Source organism: Scomber scombrus, chromosome 4 (genome assembly GCF_963691925.1).
Source record: "Scomber scombrus chromosome 4, fScoSco1.1, whole genome shotgun sequence".
Taxonomy (NCBI): Eukaryota; Metazoa; Chordata; class Actinopteri; order Scombriformes; family Scombridae; genus Scomber; species Scomber scombrus.
This window is the reverse complement of record NC_084973.1, coordinates 5979939-5999373: the sequence shown is the minus strand read 5'-3', so window position 1 is coordinate 5999373 and position 19435 is coordinate 5979939. Positions and strand designations below refer to the sequence as shown.

The window sequence follows — 19435 nt, the reverse complement described above, 5'->3', positions numbered from 1 at the left end:
ATGACCACACTCTGGCATGTGTGTGCACTGCTGTTTGTCCTTTCTTTTTATCTCATCTCATTCATGACTGTGTTTTTATTTTTTGATGCTGTGGTTTTGTTGGTCTGTAACAATCAATCACATTTTAATCTCTCTGTAAAGGACTTTGGTCAATGTTAAATGTCTAAATGTTAAATGTCCTCTATAAATAAATAGTCTTGACTTGACATTCAGTCAGTCAGGTTTGCATTTGATATCCCACCATTCATACAGCGTTTCTCTTTTGAAATGTCTGAAGTCTGAAAGGTTTAATTGCTTCAAACACAAAAGACCTTTTTCAACTCAGACATTTAGACATGTAATAGCACAACAGGTGTAATTAATATCAGCCATTATGTCTGCATTCCATTCAAGTGCCTCAGTTTCAGGTTCCTGGTATTGTGTCACACATGCTGGCTCACTGTCAAGATGTACTAAAGATGTGAAATGTAATTCAATCATCATTAATATTTATTGGCAGTGTTTGGGAACAACAAGGAAGCTGTGCAGGCTTGTCTTTTACGTCAGTGGAAACACTACAAATTCTAATCTTAAGTGTTTCATGATGAATGATAGCTATACTGTCATTAAGTTGTTCTTCATGCCATTTCTCACTTTCTCTTCTATGTCCGTCATATTGTTCCTCTTTTCTGTTAAAGCTGAGGTAGGCAGTTTTTTTACAACAGTGTAAACTACCAAACTCACACACACACACACACACACACACACAACTATTGAGTGTCTCACATCCCTGTTTGAATCAAGTGAGGTTTTCACTTCAAGTTCACTTCCACTGAAAGTCTCTTTCTATGGTGTTGTTGATGAGGCACTGTTGTTTCCCTGCACTACAGGAAATAGTCCCAGGAGCATGTTTCAGTTGATATTTTTTCTTTTGTTTTCTCTGGTGCAATTTATACAGTCCCCCTCACTTTCTACAGTATACCCACTTTAACAAATGGAACAAAAAAAAGCTTCTAAAATACTTAACTTACTATAGCTTTAATGTTCTGCCACCAAATTAAAATGTCCTGCCTTAGTTGGACAATTACCTTGTATGTTTAACACATTCAGAATCTAACAATACTCAGGAAGATTAACGGCTACACAATAAAGCCCAACTGTAGGCCACACCTTACTTTCCTTCATGACAAATATGTTCATGCACAGGTAACATTAGCAGGGCAACAATCAATCAGGTAAAATATCCATAGAATTCTACACCTTATAAATAATCTCTATCTTGAAGTGTAAGTTGACAAAGAAAATAAAAGCTAGTCTTCTAATATAAAGTTATGTGTTCTGCTACAGCTCGAGTAACAAACAGGTCAGGTAGCTTCAGAACTTGTACAACTACAATCGACTTCAGAGATGACTGTATAACTGGATGTACTTACCCCACCGCTATCAAACGTAGAAAATAAGTCTTACAATAAAATGTAATTTCCTAGTAAGGACTCCATAGAGGCCCTGCAGAATACTCTCCATGAAACAAATGAAAATCAACACTTATTGTGGTTTGTGTGCATTAGCATTTTAATTGGACAAAGCAAGAAAACATTGATTACAGTAGCAGAGTCATCAGTTCTCAGGGCTAACACCTTTCTAAACAAAAGGGTCTGAAAATGTCTGTAGGCACTGCCTAATTAAAAAGAGTATCTTGTCAGCTAAAAGAAACCAGCTCTATAAGGCAACAGTTACATTGTAGGCCTCCCCATTTCTCTGGCAAAAAGAGCAAAGTGTAAAGGTTGAATCCACTCAGATGTTTGATATAAAATACTGGCGTTTCAATAGATATTTAAAAAACATCAGAAGTGTCAAACATGTTCACCCTTTAACATTTGAAGTGTGTTAAATTTTTTTTAAAGTATGCACTGCATGGCAATGCTGTCTTATCCCTGCATGGAAGAATCATGTGTGTTGCACTGTGCCAGTGTCACGTTTAATAGTGCCACTCTGCTACGTACAATGTTGGAGTTAACTGTTGAGTTATCGAAACAAAAAAAAAAAAAGAAAGCAAGCACCCACAGTTAACAGTAGCATTTTACTTACATCGTTTCAAATGAATGAATGGTTATTTACACGTGGCGAAAAAAAGATTTGCAGGTTGTCCGAAAGATATGAAGGAGAAATGGAATGCAAAAGAAAAAAAAAAGAAAAGGAAGAAAAAAAGAAAGAAACGCTCTTGGTTGTCAAATTTGTCCCAGTACAAGAGAGGAAAAACTGTGCAATATTTATCTGCCCTTACAGAGAAACAGCAGTGGCAACAATCCCTGCAATTGATTTTAATCCAAGAGAGAGAATGAGAACAAATTAAACAGATTTCCATTTCTCAAATAATAACTAAAGTTCATAGCACGACTCAGACTTTAACAGTTTCTTTAAAAAAAAAAGAAAAAAGAAAAGGTAGACAAACCTCTGAGAGTTACTGAGAGGAAAGATGTGAAAATGGAAGCAATTTGTAAAACCCGACAAAAAAAAAAAAAAAAAATCCAAAAGTTTCTCCTTTACAGTTTTATACTCATTTACAGTTAACTTAAAAATGGTAAGAGCCCTGGTTCATGGCCAGTCTTGGCTACCACAAAGGATGTAAATACCTGTTGTGGATCAAATCGCTCCTTCCCTGGCTCCCGTTACCTCAACCCCTCCCTCCCCCCAATGAAATCCCATTTACATCTCCTATAGACAACCTTCCCATTAGGTTCCACATCCCAGTAAAAGTCTTAGTCCTGCCACAGATGGAGGCGGTGTTACACAGCCCCGCGGGGCACCTTACAGCCAATAAGAGGCTGACGGTTGACAAATCTCGCACCCTGCCCCCCTTATCAGTGTGTGGGGTATCCTGCGGCTCCCATACCAGGCTGGTTGGCTAGCATACTCCCATTCAATCCCTGTGTAGGCTCCATAACCCCACCGTTACTGATGGCGCTCATGCCAGTCCACCCAGCACTGGCCGGTAAGTGACTGCAAAAAACAAGGTAAAGAGAGAGAGAGGGAGGGAGAGAGAGAAAGAGACAAAATGCCAGCAGGTTAGAAGAGACAAGGCGAAAGGGAGCCAAAAGGGACGGTATATATTAGAGCTACTAGAATCTGGACAGGCTAGAATGAGAACAAGAAGGCAAACAAGAGTTATCAGAAGTAGTGAGGGTGAGGCAGGCTGGGCAAAAAAAAAAATCAAGCTAGCAAAATAAAATAAAAAACAAGGGGAAACAAAAAACAGAAAGTGGAGGGATCTCGGGAGGGGCTTAGGTAAGTGTAATTTGATTAAACATGGGTGGACAAGCAGACAAAGAGCATACAGGCTAAGCGCAGATAGCTAAATATACCTTTCTAACCCCCACCCCATCCCCACCCCTAACCACCCCCCTCAAAAAAAAAAAACCAAAAAAAAAAACCTGTAACAAGCCTACAGAGAGAGATACACGGTAAAGAACAGGGTGGATTATCTTCACTTCGCTTCCAAACATGACTACATTTGGCCACTAAAAGGTAAAAAGCGAATAACCTAATTCACATGTATGATGTATGTTAAACGTCTTTATCATTCATAGTCAAAAGAATATCCTAGAAGTTCAGTGTGGAGTTTTGACAGCTTATACAAAGTTTATCTTCAAATTTCAAGTCAAAAGAGAGAGGCCTGGCCGCCCCCCGCCCCGTCTGAGGAACTGTGCATTTACTGTACATTTGACAACTGAAACACAACCATCACTGCTTTCGGTTTACATCTACCTCACACTTTGTGCCTATTTATTTATTTATACAGGTGTTCACCAATAATGCTAGACGGTCAACAAAAACAACATGCGGCCTTTCCTTTATTATTATTTTTTTTCTTGGGTGCACAAAAAAAACAAAAAAACCGCCACTACACATAGGCTGTCTGAATAAAAACAAAATTATACTGATATTTAACATGTCTGGCTGACATCCATATACAGATCAAATCTTCAGGTTCGATGTAAAAAATAAGATCATTGAAATCAAAATGAAAATAATGTAATGAAGAAAAAAAAGAGCTATGACATGAATGTTGACATACAAAAAAAAAAAAAAAAAAACAACTTAAAGAACAGAGTCCTTACAGACAGTGGGGACACAAGGGAAATGCATTTCTTCATCACCAAACTGTCTCTGAGTGAGAACAGTGAGTGAGAACTTAGAGCTGGGCTTTTAGAGTTTATATGTGATCAATTATCCAGTCCATTGAAATTCAAAAAAAAGTACGCTTTTAGCTAGTTTTAAGGCAGTTTTATAACAATCCTTTTTTTTGGAATGGCTGACAGTTTTGTGCTATAGTGAGCTAGAATTCAAGTGACAGAAACATTAATCAGAGATGCCGTTTTGGGGCCAAAAAAAAAAAACAACCCTTCAATTATTTGAAACATGATCAACAACAAAAATGAAAGTTCAGATTGTTTGGTGTGTATGTGTGTGCTGTTTTTTTTTTCTCCCCTCAATCTTCTCAAGACGATCGAGGTGAGGGGCGGGGAGGAAAAATGGGGGAGGTGGTATTGGGGTTGGGAGGGGAGAGAGGGAGGAAGGGAGGAAGGGAGGGAGGTCATGGCTCCCTCCTGTGGCCAGAGCTGGCTCTCGCTGCCCCGGTCTTGATGGGGGGTTGGGGGGGTACTCTGGTGGTGCTGTAGTAGGAGGAGGCGGTGAAGGGGAGCCCTGTGCACACCGTGCTACTTACTTGAAGCCCTGCTGGTTCCAGGCCTGGCCATACACGCCGTAGGTGGGGACCTGCCACCCGTTTGGGACGTACTGGCCGATTTGAGGCCCGTTGCCGTACCACTGGCCCCACTGGCCGTAGGGCTGGGCTGCTGCAGGGAAGCCCATCTTGTTCTGCTGCAGGGCCAACAGAGAATGCTTTAAGTATGGCTTCAGGCATTAGATCAACTCACCAAAAATACATCACTCACTAATGATTAACTAGTATCTTATTTAATTATCTTTTAACATAAGGGTATTCATATTTTAGACTGAATACTAAACAGAATAGACAAATCTGTTGGTATTTTTAAAGTACCATTCCTTTCATTCCTGTCCATCCTAACTTAACCAGGATATTTCATAACGGTGTTTTCCTTCCGAGAACTTGCACAACCTCTTCATGGATAAGTGACTGGACAAACATCAGCCCAACACGTGATGGAATGACGTGTTTTTAAAAAAAAACGTTTCAGCCAGGACAAAGTGTGTCACTGGGAGGAGCACAGCTATAAAACCACTATAGAAATAGACAAAATGCTTCTGTTGGTTGACTGTTTTTGTGAAGAGACAGTGTTAAATAAAAAAATGACATGGTCTTGTCTTTTTATTAGGGATTCACCAATTTTCTCAGCTGATTCTGTTTTGATTCTGATTTTCTTTCTTTCTAGAAACTATAATTGCCAGCATATACAAACATTATTTGCAACCTTTTTTTAATGAAGTGTTTGTTTTTCAACTACATGATGAACTTTTAAATTCATTCATCAAGTCAACTCACAGTAAAACACTGATAGAATATTTGTCAGTGGTGCAGACTATGGTGCAAACTCTGGTGGGTATCAAAATACTTTCCCACTATATTTTTCACCTAGAATATTTTGTAATTTCCTAAATATAAATCCCCATGTCATTACAAGGGCACTGAGCTCATGTAGCCCGTGTTCAGGCCGTCGTCTGAACCGTGCCTGTTGGTGTTCGTGATGACGGTGTGCGACATGTTGCTGGTAAATATAACGAGTAAATAAGTTGAAACTGCAGGAGACATGCTGTAACGTTACCAGTATATCGGACATATGAGACTGATGGTGGCCGTTCACTGGTCCATGCTGATCAGCTGAAACCAGCGTTTTCGATCGGTGGCCAATTGATCGGTGCATCTATTATTTATGAATCAAAATCAATGTGTTGCCTTAATTGTACTTCAGTATTTGTATCACAATTTCAACCACTGATATTTTGACAGATTGAACAACGCTGCTACTATAAAGGATCCTATTACATAAGAGTTATCTTCCTGGTTGATGTCCCATTAAAATACACTATATTATTGTTTGTGTGGTTCAAATGTACTGTTCAAGTTATATCTCTCTATACAGCATGTACAGTACATGATTTCCTTACCTGGGGCATAGGCATCTGCTGCATGGGGTTCATCATGTCCGGGGTCTCTTTACCCCAGTAGCATTTGACTATGTGGCCCTCTAATGCAGTGCCATTCACCGACACAATGGCGTGGGCTGCTGACTCATGGGAGTTAAACCTGGACAAAAACAGAAACAGTAAGGAAATGCTGAACCTTGTTTCATGTATATTTATTCAGCATTGGTGACCTGACCGCTGCTGGAGATGTGATCTATTACAGTATGACAAGAGGACGAATGTTTTTTACTTGTTACTTGCTCTTTAAAGAAATATACAGAAGACTTAAAGTTGATACTTGAAGCAGGTTAGAGCAAAATTCCTTCCTCAAGAATGGAAAGCAGTCTTATCACTAAAAACATTTGACATCAGCAGTTCTCAAACCAGATCCAGGTCTGCTTTTCTCTCCTCCCTTATAGTAAACTACATTTCCCTACATTCTCAGTATCAGCCCTTAATTATATGGCATAGCCTCTGGTGACTAGTGCAGCATACTTAAACCTTTCTTGAAAGAAAAAATAAGCAAAAAGGAATTATGAAACTTCCATATACCTCACAAATGAATAGCCTTTGTCAGGGAAAACTCTGATTTCCATAATTTGTCCAAAAGGAGAGAAAGTCTGTCTCATCAGTTGTTCTGAAAGTCAAACAGAGAGGGAACATCAGATATTGTTTCTATGTGGGTTGATGCTTCATGAAAGAACACTTGCTGCATACTAACATCCTCTAGTAGAACTCTGTCAGTGGTATGTTTAAACCATAGCTCACAATTTTGCTATAAACACCGCAGGAATGAACATTTTTACACTTATGGATGATGCTGGTGTTACTTTATCATTCCTTTATAAACAATAACCCCCTTGAAAACATGCCAAATGAATGTATTCTGCTACTAAGTATTGATTTGGTTTATTTCTCCATTCCAAAGAACATCATAATCACTCAAAAACACCAAGAGCCCAACTACTGCATTGGGACACATAATCTTTCATGCGATCAATATGAATACAGAGTACAATGACATCACTGAACATGCTCCTCTGTTTTTCTACTGACAAGCTGAGAGTAGTGAAATACATGGCTGTGTTTATTATAAAGATGGAATTTATCAGCCAATGCAATAATATGACTTGTACCTCTTTTTACTTGTTTTTGGACATTTGAGTTATGTGGCACAATATTTGTTGGTAGAATCAATTAATTGTTAGTAATAACGACAGATTTTTCCTTTAAAGTAGTGCTCATTAGCTTATTTGCCACTATATATTTATCATTACTCTTTGTTGAGCTAACTTCACACTTCTACCCTCAGCATCATTAATAATACTAGTGGTAATGTGTATACCTGTCAGTCCTGTGCTGACTCCGCCACAGTACACGGTGCAGTTACTGGGGCTGGACTCGTTCACTACTTCATCAAAGGATAGATGCTTGGAGTTATCTGCCAGAGGGGGGGGGGGAAATAGAGATGATGCTGCTGTTAACACATGAATCCAACATCCTTTGGAAGCACGTGAATTATCTGCTTTATTTATGATGACGCACTTTCATAGGTGGTCTTTGGGGCGGGGGGCTTTCTTGTGGCCCAGTTAGTTCGGATCTGTCTGCCCCCTAACCACTGACCACCCATCTGCTGAATGGCGTTCTCTGCATCCTGCAAACCGAGAAAGCATCTGGTTATTTCACAGAGCTGCCGTCTAATACTGTGAGTTATTTCTTCAGGGTGTATGTTTTATGAAAATGAGAGCTCCACATTAACAGTGGTTTTTAATGTGATGTTGCACCGAGAACAATTTGGCACGTTGGGTTTCTTGTGTACTTACCCATTTGTTGAAGAAAGACACAAAGCCATAGCCTTTAGATTTCCCTGTAGCCATATCTTTCACAACGCGGGCATCTCTGTGAACAAACAGCAACAGAATAACATCAGAAACAACATGAATGCACTTTTGAGTTTCTACATGAGCGACATGATTAATCTCATGTCCTGGGGGCATTCCTTCTATGTGTGTAACTTCCCAATGTTTCTTCCATTTTTATTCATAAACAGGTTTTATCAGTGTGTCCCAATACAGGGACTAACTTCTCTTTATCACAGCCCAGCCTTATTTCTTCCATCTATCCTTCAAGTTATTCATGTTTGTTAGTAAACATTAGCTTGATACTTACGATATCCTGCCGAATGGACCGAAGGCAGCTTTGACGTCTTCTGTAGTTATTTCTGGGCTGAGGTCTCCAACGAACACATGAAAGTGATCTGTTAAAAAAAAAAAAGTTAAAAAAACACATTTTATACATATGTTAGACTACATTAAGTACTTCTTTTCCAAGAGTGTGGCTTTCTACCTGAACATGCAAATTTGTATCAGTTTGTACAGGAAAGACGAACAGGAGTGTCAACTTAGCAAAGTCACATTCCAGACAAGTTTCTATGACGTTTAATGCTGCGGTGTGACTAAATTGTTTTGTTTGTGGTAATGTGTTTTTTTGTTTTTTAGAAGCCTGCTAAATTACTTATTATTATTTTCTTGCACTTTTAAGGATTGCGTTTAAATTACGTTGTACTTGGACAATGACAATAAAGACATTCTATGCTATTCACTACATTAAAATATGAAAGTGTGATTTCAATGTAAACAAATGCCATATTTTCCTGTCATTTGCAATATTTCTACATTGATCAATCAGATTTCCGCTGTATCAATGGGATACTGAGAAACCCTTATACTTACTACTTGTGTCTTTTTTCTGGCTGGTTGGCGTCGTGGCCCAGTTGACTTTGACTTCCTGCAGAGAGGGGCAGAGAAAGAACAGGACAGGTGGGGTATGTTTACATCATTTACAATACAGCCTGGGAATATCTACTATAAGCGACTATGTTCTAACAGCTGACTTACAAAAAAAAAAAAAAAAAAAAGGTACTGAAAAATGATCAAAATCAACATTAAAAATAGATTTGAGATCTATTGTGCTATGGTGCCTTTCCCTCACATCTTTCCTGAGTTTATCAACTGGCATAATTTAATAGATGCAATAGATGCATTAAGCAAATGCATCTATTGAATTTTACGATCTCAGCTACCTTAAGATAGTTTTACTTGGAGATCCTTGCTGAAGATTATATCTCCAACAAATTCTTGTAATACGTTAATAGGCTTTGAGAAAAGAAAAAGTTTATTTTGTTTACAAACTTCAAAAGTTGGGCTTAAGAATAAATTGCCAATTAAATTATGCAACAGTAGAGCAGATGTTCCTACTGGGCACAGGGCCAGAGAGTTAGGAACATTTGTAACAAATGGCCTTGCAACTTGTGACTCCGACAGTGACACAAATGGACAAGGGAACTACTTAACCATGAAACAGGCATTGGTGCAATGAATGTATCATTGCGCCATTAATGGAAGATACAATGTAAACTCTTGCAACAGTGTGTAAGCCAATAAAAACAAATGCATTCATAAATGAGTTACGAAGATCACCCCTGGTGGCTGCCAACATCTCTCACATCACCTCAAACAGGGGTGGTTGTTTGAGCACCAGTCATTTGGGCTGCCGTGTGTTGTGTTATCCTAGTGCTGAATCCAGAAACTCTGCTCATTATTACACCGTCCAGGACAACTTTAATATTCTTTTATTAGGCCCTGTGGTCTCTTAAATGTTGCGGATTACGATGTTAGTGGTCTGCTCCATTGTTCTCAATAACCAAGCTTCATCCAGCTCCTATCAGACTTGTTGTTTTGCAACCTTTTCTTATATCTACCTTAAAGATTTAATTTTAAAGTAAAGAGTGAATTATGTTCCTTTCATATACATCCTCTCAAAGCTCAAACCTCACCTTGCTTAATATGCTCAAATATGCTCACAGCTTCCAATATTTCAAGACCAATACATTTAGGAGGCAGCAGAGATTACTTTTTGGTAAGAGTTACGCTCAAGATCTGGTTTGGTCACTGGTTACTTCAACTACCACATGTTGGTTAGGATATCCTTTTTTCTCTCCTTTCGCTCTCTTTAAAAAAAAAAAAAAAAAAGGCACACAATCTATATTACCCCACACGTCCCCACTCACCCTGTAGATACGATAGCTTACCTTACCCATTATTTTCCTTCCATTCATAGCTGCCAATGAGGCAGCAGCATGCCTGTGGTCATAGAACTCCACAAAGCAGTATGGATCATTTCCAGCTGTCTGTCAATGGGAAAACAAGACTGACATTAAGTCCACAGCACGGGGGTCAATTTACTTACTACAGATGACAAAAAACATCAACTGTAGCTTAGAGTGTTAGGCCTGACATAATGGACTGGGAAGAGGAAAAGCAGTAACATACATCTGTAGGTTGAGACTTTCACACACATCATGAGCTGCACCACAAACCTTTAAACCACTGCTGACTGTCACTCAGTAGAGGCAAAAGAATATATATATACACACCATGAGGTGTGGTGGGGGGGGGGGGTTAATACTCACATCAACTATCATTTTACAGCTCTTGCAGGGTCCTATCTGTGTGAAGACCTGCAGAATGAGGGGTTCTGTGACATCCCTGGACAGATTCCCCACATACCTGCAGACAAGGAGAGAGATGGAGGGGGGGGGGATTGAGTCTTTGTCAAACAGGAAGTAGCATGCAAACAAAGGCTAGTTAACAGGGCTAGCTACAACCCACAGCAACCTCATGTGTTAAATGAAAAAAAACACGCCAATAGTCGACGAAATACTAATGTGGATAGTGTTTATTTTACACACACAACTGGACTGAGTTCACCCACTTCGTGAAGCAGTCCCGGGCCGTCTCTCTGAGCGTTGACGTGGCTCGTCTGCCAGCTAGCTAAAGATAACGCTAGCCGGCACAAACGGGCCTCATGCTAAATGAGCTGGCTGCTGACGGTGCTTTAAGCAATTACATCCCATCCTTAGTGCGCTAATTTAAGACTATTCAATTATATTAAAACACTTCTGCTTTTCCGTGTGTAACTTAGCTTTCACCCCAGCGTGAGCATTTAAGAACAAGCGGCTGGCTAGCACCTGAAGCTAACTACGCTAGCCTTTAGCGAGCCATTCAGTTTCATTTTCAGACTAGTTACCGTCTATTTATATGGGTAAAACACATAACTTTACGTTCACATTGAAACACGCTGTGCTGTTTTATAACATTTTGAGACGTCGCTATTGTCGACATGAACGGATAACAGAGAATACAGTGAGCATTTCTGTCAATATAACAAGGTTTTTTGAGTTTTTTTAACTGAAACAACAACGTGGAAACATTTCGGGACGCGCCGCAGTTAGACGGAGCCCTTTCGCTCTCCAGCACATACACGGGGACACCGCTGCTACTCACAAGGTTCTGGGTTGATCGTCCTCCATCATCAAGGTTTTAGTGGTCGCGTCCTGAGAGGTCCAAATTCAATGACATACAAATGGTTTGTGGCTGAGCTTGAACGGCGGCGAACGTAGAGGTTATATCTACTATTTCAAGAGAAATCTGTGGCCGACTCTGCGCTCACACACACCGCAGACAGCCTCAGTCTGATGCAAACAATAGGAAGTTGAAGATGGCGGAGGAGCAGCGTCAGCAGCGTCAACCTGCGCGCTGAAATGAAGCCAAAAATCAAGCGCTCTTTCTCCCACTCACACAGAGATATATGCCTCCACATCTGTGTATGCGTAAACTGAAAACACACTGACTCACTGCAGCTTTGTATAACCGTGCAGAATATTTTTCATTAACCTAATCGTGATTGTTATACAATCAGAACACGTTTGAAGAAAATAACAGCTGCACACATCTGGAAGGCGCCTATAAAGATACAAGATTAAATCACACAGCGGGGTTATTTTTATACTTTAAGTGTCATTTAATACAATTTTCCATGTATAAGAAGCTACATTGTGACATTTTATTAATCTTGGTACTGAAATACACTGGATCAAAAACACGTGCGCCGCCCGGGAATCGAACCCGGGTCGCAAGAATGGGAATCTTGCATGATACCACTACACCAGCGGCGCCCACTGACACAATTTGTGGGAAGGCAGCCTATCAATCGATATAATAGAGGGTATGGCAGTAGATATAGCCAAACAAAGAGGAGAGAATATGAAGGAAAATATTTATGACTGCAATGTATTAAAAAGGTGACAGAGTCCAATTGGTGCACAGATATACAGAGCAATAAATTATGATACTAGTATAAAAAACTTCACAATACGAGTTTTATCTGACCGTTAAACATAATTGTTTTTAAAAAAATACTTTATTAGGATTTTACAAGCATTTTTATTCAAAAGGTCACGTTCAGTATACAGAGCAGGGGCAGAGCTAGGGGGTGGCTTCTGGGTTGCAGCCCCTAATGTTTTCTCAAAAGTCCTGAATCTTTTTTTCTTTTATTTAATTCTAAAAAATCTGGTGAAAGTCATTTTGTCTGAACAGTGACTTGAACCAGTTGCTGACTGAATCTAAGTGAGTTTATAACAATTGTAATAAAGGGTAAAACTTCTGAAGACATTTCAGTTGAGGTAGTGTTACTAAGTGAAATGTAATTTAAAATAAATGAAGTATAAATGAATATGTTTTGTTTTCCTTTCTGATTTTATGCCTGATTGTGATTTATTTCTCTGTGCATTATTTTTGGAAAATTCTTGTTAATAAGTACTGAAATAGAATAATTACTACAACTATTAATGTTTGCAGTAGTAATACAATGCAGTGAAATTAAATTCTGTGCATCTAATCATCATGATACACAATTTAATCAAATATGATCAGGTATGACTAAATTCTTAGTGTGTGTGTGTGTGTGTGTGTGTGTGTGTGTGTTTGTGTGTGTGTGGGGGTGTGTGTGTGGGTGTTTTCAGTCAATATAATGCACCCTAGTACAACATCATCACCCACTATGACCTCAATAATAAACATAAAGAAGAATTATCACCTTAGTTATTGGGTTATTTTTAATTGTATGTTTTTATGCTTCCAATTCTACTGTCAAATGTTTGTTTTTATGTAAAGCACATTGAGTTGCCCCTAGGTATGAAATGCGCTATATAAATAAAGTTGCCTTGCCTTGCCTTGCCATACTTTACCTACAATGTCAACATAAACTTAAATGTATAGCGTCCAATGACTAAAGTATCCACTGAATATGTACAGTAGTTTTTCACTCGCTGGCCCTCCGGAAGATCCCACTCCAACCATAGACTTTACATTGTGATGATGTCACGGATCTTTAAATTGCTTTTCTCGGCTCGAGTTTTACAAATATAAAAAAGCTCCATGTATCAAAAAATTCTTAATAAAAAGAGTCATATACCTGACCCTTAATGAGTTCGAGGTGTCCTGTCAACAGTTTCATAGACGTCTGTTTTACAATGGTGGTCAAAGGGGAAAAAAAAAAAAAAAAAAGAAAAAAAAAAAAAAAGCTTTTTGACTGCAATACCGCGAGTGACCACTGGGAGAAGTAGCTGCGAGGCTGAGCGGCGGTGCACTATCAGCACTCTCTATACATTGATGGAAGAAGAAGAAGGAAGGAAAAATGGCTTCACCTGCTGGTTGTGAGCACTACATGCGTAGCTGCTTATTGAAAGTGAGTTAACTTTGTGAACGTAGTTCTTATTTGACTCACTCACAAGTATGTTGGTATTGAATATGCTGCACTGTTTGTCGCTATAACGCTATCACACAGCCATGTTAACCTCTGACAGCCAACGTTAGTTTACGTTGCTAACGCTAGCAAGTGCCTGCTGCAACATGGTTATAACAGTTAGTTTAACACATGTATGTGAGGGAATAGCTGCGTAACGAGCTCGTTGTGTATCATATTATCTTACCTTTCTGTTAAGTGAGGTTGATACTTGACGTGTCAGTCATACATATTGTATTTGTGTTAATGCGGTATTAGTGGGCTGACACGTTCATTTTACTGCGCTGTAAAGCTCAGGGGGTTTGAAGCAGCCAGGAATAACTAAGTACTGAGGCACCCTTAAAGGAAATATTCACCGTTTTTTAAAGTTTTAAAACAACAGTCAGGTCCCCAAATGAACAATGAATCATGATTTTCTTGCTGTAATCGTTCCTCCTGTTCATACTGACCATTAGAGGACCCCTTCATAATATTCAGACAGTGTGAGTGATGGGGGCCAAAATCCACAGTCCACCATCTGTACAATAGTTAATCTGAAGCTAATATGCAGCGTTTAGTCTTTTTAGTGCCAAAGTCCCTCTTTTTGTTACTAATCTTCCACCACAGCTCAACAGGGAAACACTGTTCGAGAAAACACAAAGAGGGAATTTGATGCTAAAAAGACTGTAAATGTGTCATATCAGATTGATATCATTCACTCAGACTGCTGAAACCTCATATAAGCTTCACATCTACTTTTAAATACAGTTTTGTACAAAATAAACTGACTGTTAAGACGGACTTGAAAAAGTGTGAACTTATCTTTTAAGGCATTAGCATAACCTGTGATACAGGTTTAATCACTTACCTCCAAGTGTTCAGTGTAATCACACATTTCTGTGTCCTGCAGGCACCCTGCTGTGGTAAACTGTACGTGTGTCGGCTGTGCCACGATGCAGAGGAGAATCACCAGATGGATCGATTCAAAGTCAGAGAGGTGCAGTGCTCTTCGTGTGAGACGATACAACAGGTAACTCTAGAGGGACCATTATACATTGTTTTTGTGCATGTCATGGCTAACTGCTACTAAGGAAAAATAAACTGTTTAAATGTTGGCTGTCACTCTTCTAGGCACAGCAGACTTGCCAGGAGTGTCATGTGCAGTTTGGGGAGTATTACTGTGACATTTGCCACTTGTTTGACAAGGATAAGAAACAGTATCACTGTTTACCCTGTGGAATATGCAGGTGAGTCACAATAAGGTTTGCATATCTTGGATACCTCTGACCTAAGCAAATATCTGTATAATTACTGTTAGTAATTGTATGGCCTTAGTCCATAAGATAGTAACAGTGATATAGATATGTGGGGAATAAAATCCTTTTAAAAATTTACCTGCAACATTTTAAATATCAAAGAGTAAAGCAGATGGTCCTGCTGTTGTTTTTAAGGTTAAGGTTTTTGATATTATGATACTTCATGTATATGTTTATATGTTAATGCTTTAAAAAAAAAAATCAGGTGAACAATATTACAATGTAGTTTATCTGTGATATCCCACCAGTGTTTTTGATATTTAAGTTTAATGGTGAAATAGTATACTGGCCCTGTTCTTGTCTTCACAATTTAAATGTTCCTCTTTTCTCATTTATGTGCTGAGATATGCAACAAAAAAAAGAAAAGAAACCTTGATGTTGATGGGTGTTATTTTTACTTCTGTGCATCAGAATCACACATATACGTAGGAGGACAACACAGCAACGCTTAACAAAGTGTAATTTTACATTTTAATCTTAATCACCCTCCACTTTGACCCTTACAGGATTGGGCCCAGGGAGAAATATTTCCACTGTGACAAGTGCAATCTGTGTTTAGCGCAGGATCTGCGAGGAAACCACAAGGTGATCATTAACCGGCAGCTGTTTCTCACCCACACAAAAATTACATATATCATTTTTTGACAAGCAAAGATCAGTATCATCACTGCTTCTGTTTAACAATTTTCTCTTTTTGTTTCAGTGTGTTGAAAATGTTTCAAGGCAGAACTGTCCAGTGTGTATGGAGGTAAGTGTGGGGTGGAGAGGGATATTGGACTTTAAGGCTTATTGCTTTCTTCCAAATTTTATATAACTTTGTTATTTTTTTGTAATTACAGGACATCCACACCTCTAGAATTGGAGCACAAGTTCTTCCATGTGGCCATCTTCTACACAAGTATGACTCATTATCTGTCTATACATCATCAGTGTGGGGGAATTGAATTGGGGTTATTTTACTGTGGTGCAAGATTTGTGTACCAACTTTAATTATGCTTAAGAAAAATATATTAATCCAAGACACTTACCATGTTCACATATTTCTAGACAGATTTATTATTCAGCATCCTGTAAAACATGACGTTATCAAAACCATGAAGAGAACACAGTTGAAAAGATGTCAAAATATTCTTCACGATAGAGACAGATACATCAGTATGTGATGTTTTCAAGCTCTACATGATTGTTGCATATTTTACTAGTTTACCTTTTATTGTTCAATCACCATTACGACATAAAGGTACCAATCATCCTGTTTGTTCACCTTTTCTGCAGGACCTGCTTTGATGACATGATCCGAACTGGGTATGTCTAATGAGTCTCTTTGCCTGGTAATTGTTTAGTTGAGTAAATTAAAGTATTGTTTTAGCATAGTCATACCCTCCACTAAATGTACTGAACTGTCTCCTTACTTGTTGTAGTGCTTATCGCTGCCCTCTTTGTATGCACTCTGCCTGGAACATGGAGGACCACTGGGATCAGATAGACAAAGAGATCGCCCAGTCACCGATGCCCACTGAATACCAGGGTGCTACTACCAAAGTAAGACCTCAGTAATGCAACAAAATTCCCAAGTAATGATAAATAAGGTTTAACAAATGGTGGAGCAGTACAATTAAACAAAGATGGAACCTACCATTCATTTTTTTCATTTTGTAATCCATTACTTCTGTTTCGCCTGGTTATAGATTATATGTAATGACTGCCAAACCCACTGCACGGTGCCTTTCCACGTCCTGGGGATGAAGTGCACCGGCTGCGGCTCCTACAACACGGCCCAGGACGGAGGACTCATACAGCAGCCTCCAGAACAGCAGCCACCAGAACAGCAGCCACCAGAACAGCAGCCAGAACCGGACAATGAAAACGAGACAGAAACAGACACGGAGCCAGAGCAGCAGGAGCAACCTTCGGCATCCACACCAAATAATAATAATGATGATAATAATGATAAATAACACATTTAATTTGTACCACACTTTTCATTCATAGTGAAACTCAAATTGCTACGATATTAATGATATAGGACACACAACATGCAACATTAGAATTACATTGACATTTGTTATTTTAGATATTTGGCTGATGCACTTAGTTGTAGTAAATTACACTGAGTGTATCAGTATGAGCCAATATTCCTAGATTTTACACATGATTAAAAAATCCATCTGTTCTCTCTACCCTGCTTGTTCTCTACAGAGCTGTAGAGGGCTACAGCGCCTCTCAGCATCTATTGGGCAAGAGGCAGAATACTTCATGGACATATTGTCTATCACAGGACTAACACGCTCATTCATGCACGTACAGGCAATTTAAAGTCATGTCCATCTGACATGCATGTCTTTAGACTGTGGGAGGAGCCCACACACACTGGGAGAACTTGTAAACTCCACACAAACGCTCTAGCCAACTGTCTGATTCAGACTCAGGACAGTTTTGCTGGGGACTGACAGTCTAACCACTGAGCTTCCTTGTGGCACCACTATGAAGAAATTAGCTGGTTAACTACTTCAAGTGATGAATTTCTGGTACTTTAAGACTGTGACTGGTTTCTGTTGAATTCAGAGGGGCATGCCACATGTCCTCATTAAACGTTATCAGTAAAAGACTGTGTGAACAAGGGTGTCTGCTTATACTTTATCTACATGTGCACAAGATCTGACTGTGTAGGTCTTCAAATTTCTCAGTTTCTTTTATTCCTGCCATATTATAATAATTTCATTATGTACAATATGGGAATTCACCTGTAATTTATAAGGTGGGAAAACTGCAGACTGGGTCTTTAACCAGCTAATTTTCAAATGCTAGTAAAGGGGTGACATTTTACATGGAGAATTTGCCTATTTGTTTTAACAAACTAATGTAACATAATTACAACTGCGACGCAAAAACCGCATTGAGTTTTTTCTACTCATAAAATTACAGAAGTTACAGTAGTTTTGAGCTGCTGTAAAAAAAATTCAAACAAATCTCTCCAGAATCATGTTTATTTTTTGCATCTTTATCACACTTGCAGGTGTAATGTTTGGTTACCTTTACAATGGTGGCAATAAAAAATACCAATAAACAACACAACATAATTTTACTAAAGAATTTTGTATTGTCTTGTGAACCATTGAGTTAATTCAATCACCATTCGTGAATTTGAAGATAGTAACGTTTAATCACATTTTCATTTTCAGCTCCTCTGAGTACATGAGTGCAAAATCAAATGAATAAGCACTTTTTTTTAGCACCTAAAGGGAATCAAGTATTCCAACGTGAAACTTAAATTGGAATAAATCCCAATCACCAAGAATTCATGAAAACAAAAAAAAAACACTAACATCATGTAAAAGAAATTAGTGGATTTCTGCACAGTTTTTAGCTATTAGGATCACATGCTATCTCCTCTAGGCAGATCTTGTTCAGGGGTCGGTAACTTGAAAGGGAAACAAACAGGAACACCAGTTCCGATGGGGATTGGCATGGGAGGAGCTGGAGAGAATGGTCGAGGTGTTGGTCTGACGTGTTGAGGAAAGGGCGGAGTGGCTCCCTGGGGGAATCCTTGGTATGTGGTGGGGATGACTTGTGGATGATTTGTGTCACCAACATCTATGACAGTGTCAGCTCCTGTAAGGCCTGGTTGTAGTGAGACCTTAGTGTCAGTAGCAAGATCAGAATTGGGCATATCCTGACCGATGTCTATACCCAGGGGTGTGTGTGAGCGGTCAGCTGGTGTGACTTGTAAAACACTGTCAGTGGAGGTTTGGGGGTCCTCGGGGTTCGACGGGACTGAAGAATCGAGTGTGCCTGGAGAAGGCTCTGGGTCTGCAGAGGGGAGTAGAGCGGCAGCTTCGGTCGGCTCGGCCTCCTCCTCAGAATTAGATGCATTTGTCTCTGTGACCTCTGGCTGCAGGGGTTCCTGTGCAGGCTCAGCATGAGTTGCAGTCTCTTCTGATGATTTGGCCTCATCGGACTCCTCATTGGAATTCTCACCCTCAGTTAGACAGACCTAGTTTTATAACAGGCAATTTTACAGGTATTGAAAAAAAATCCTCTTTAGTATGCTATACAACTAGAATAAGAGGCAGAATAGTAGAGATACTCACTGGTTTAGACACTGCTAAAGTCACCATGAGGACAACACAAAGTGTAATCCTTAGAAAAGCCATTGCTGTCTTTCCTGTATTTGCTGAGACAAATAAACCATAAACACCATGTTGCTTAATAAAAATGTTGTTGGTTTACACACTAAAAGAAGCATCAATTCTTTAAACAATGTTGAGCATTGCTCAAGGTATAAGGAATCATGATCTACTTCCAGAAAATTGGTTACTCTTAATATTAGGTAGTAGAATATTCAAGTTATA

At 39.2% G+C, this 19435-nt stretch overlaps 2 protein-coding genes and 1 non-coding gene across 5 annotated transcripts; 1 reads left to right on the top strand and 2 right to left on the bottom strand.

Moving 5' to 3' along the window:
• Positions 1–1524: 1524 nt before the first annotated feature.
• LOC133978954 (cytotoxic granule associated RNA binding protein TIA1) lies at positions 1525–11666 on the bottom strand. 3 transcript variants are annotated; one of them, XM_062417316.1, is made up of 13 exons: positions 11490–11666; positions 10616–10712; positions 10235–10333; positions 8877–8931; positions 8314–8401; positions 7968–8043; positions 7690–7798; positions 7490–7585; positions 6697–6781; positions 6127–6265; positions 5784–5882; positions 4706–4860; positions 1525–2979 (listed from the first exon to the last, which is right to left on the bottom strand). In XM_062417316.1, the coding sequence occupies exons 1-13, from the start codon at positions 11516–11518 to the stop codon at positions 2841–2843; spliced, it is 1266 nt and encodes a 421-aa protein (XP_062273300.1). In that variant the 5' UTR covers positions 11519–11666; the 3' UTR covers positions 1525–2840. The 3 variants fall into 3 exon arrangements, with proteins under 3 accessions (XP_062273300.1, XP_062273302.1, XP_062273303.1); XM_062417318.1 differs by lacking the exon at positions 5784–5882; XM_062417319.1 differs by lacking the exons at positions 1525–2979; positions 5784–5882 and having other exon boundaries at positions 3803–4860.
• A 423-nt stretch (positions 11667–12089) lies between these two features.
• Positions 12090–12160, bottom strand: trnag-ccc (transfer RNA glycine (anticodon CCC)). Its single transcript has one exon. It is a non-coding gene; the product is annotated as a tRNA-Gly (tRNA).
• Positions 12161–13622: 1462 nt separating this feature from the next.
• rchy1 (ring finger and CHY zinc finger domain containing 1) lies at positions 13623–18081 on the top strand. The gene is made up of 9 exons (XM_062417445.1): positions 13623–13731; positions 14678–14797; positions 14899–15014; positions 15590–15668; positions 15787–15831; positions 15923–15981; positions 16359–16388; positions 16505–16625; positions 16772–18081. Exons 1-9 carry the CDS (start codon positions 13681–13683, stop codon positions 17039–17041), a joined length of 891 nt encoding a protein of 296 aa, XP_062273429.1. The 5' UTR covers positions 13623–13680; the 3' UTR covers positions 17042–18081.
• Positions 18082–19435: the final 1354 nt, after the last annotated feature.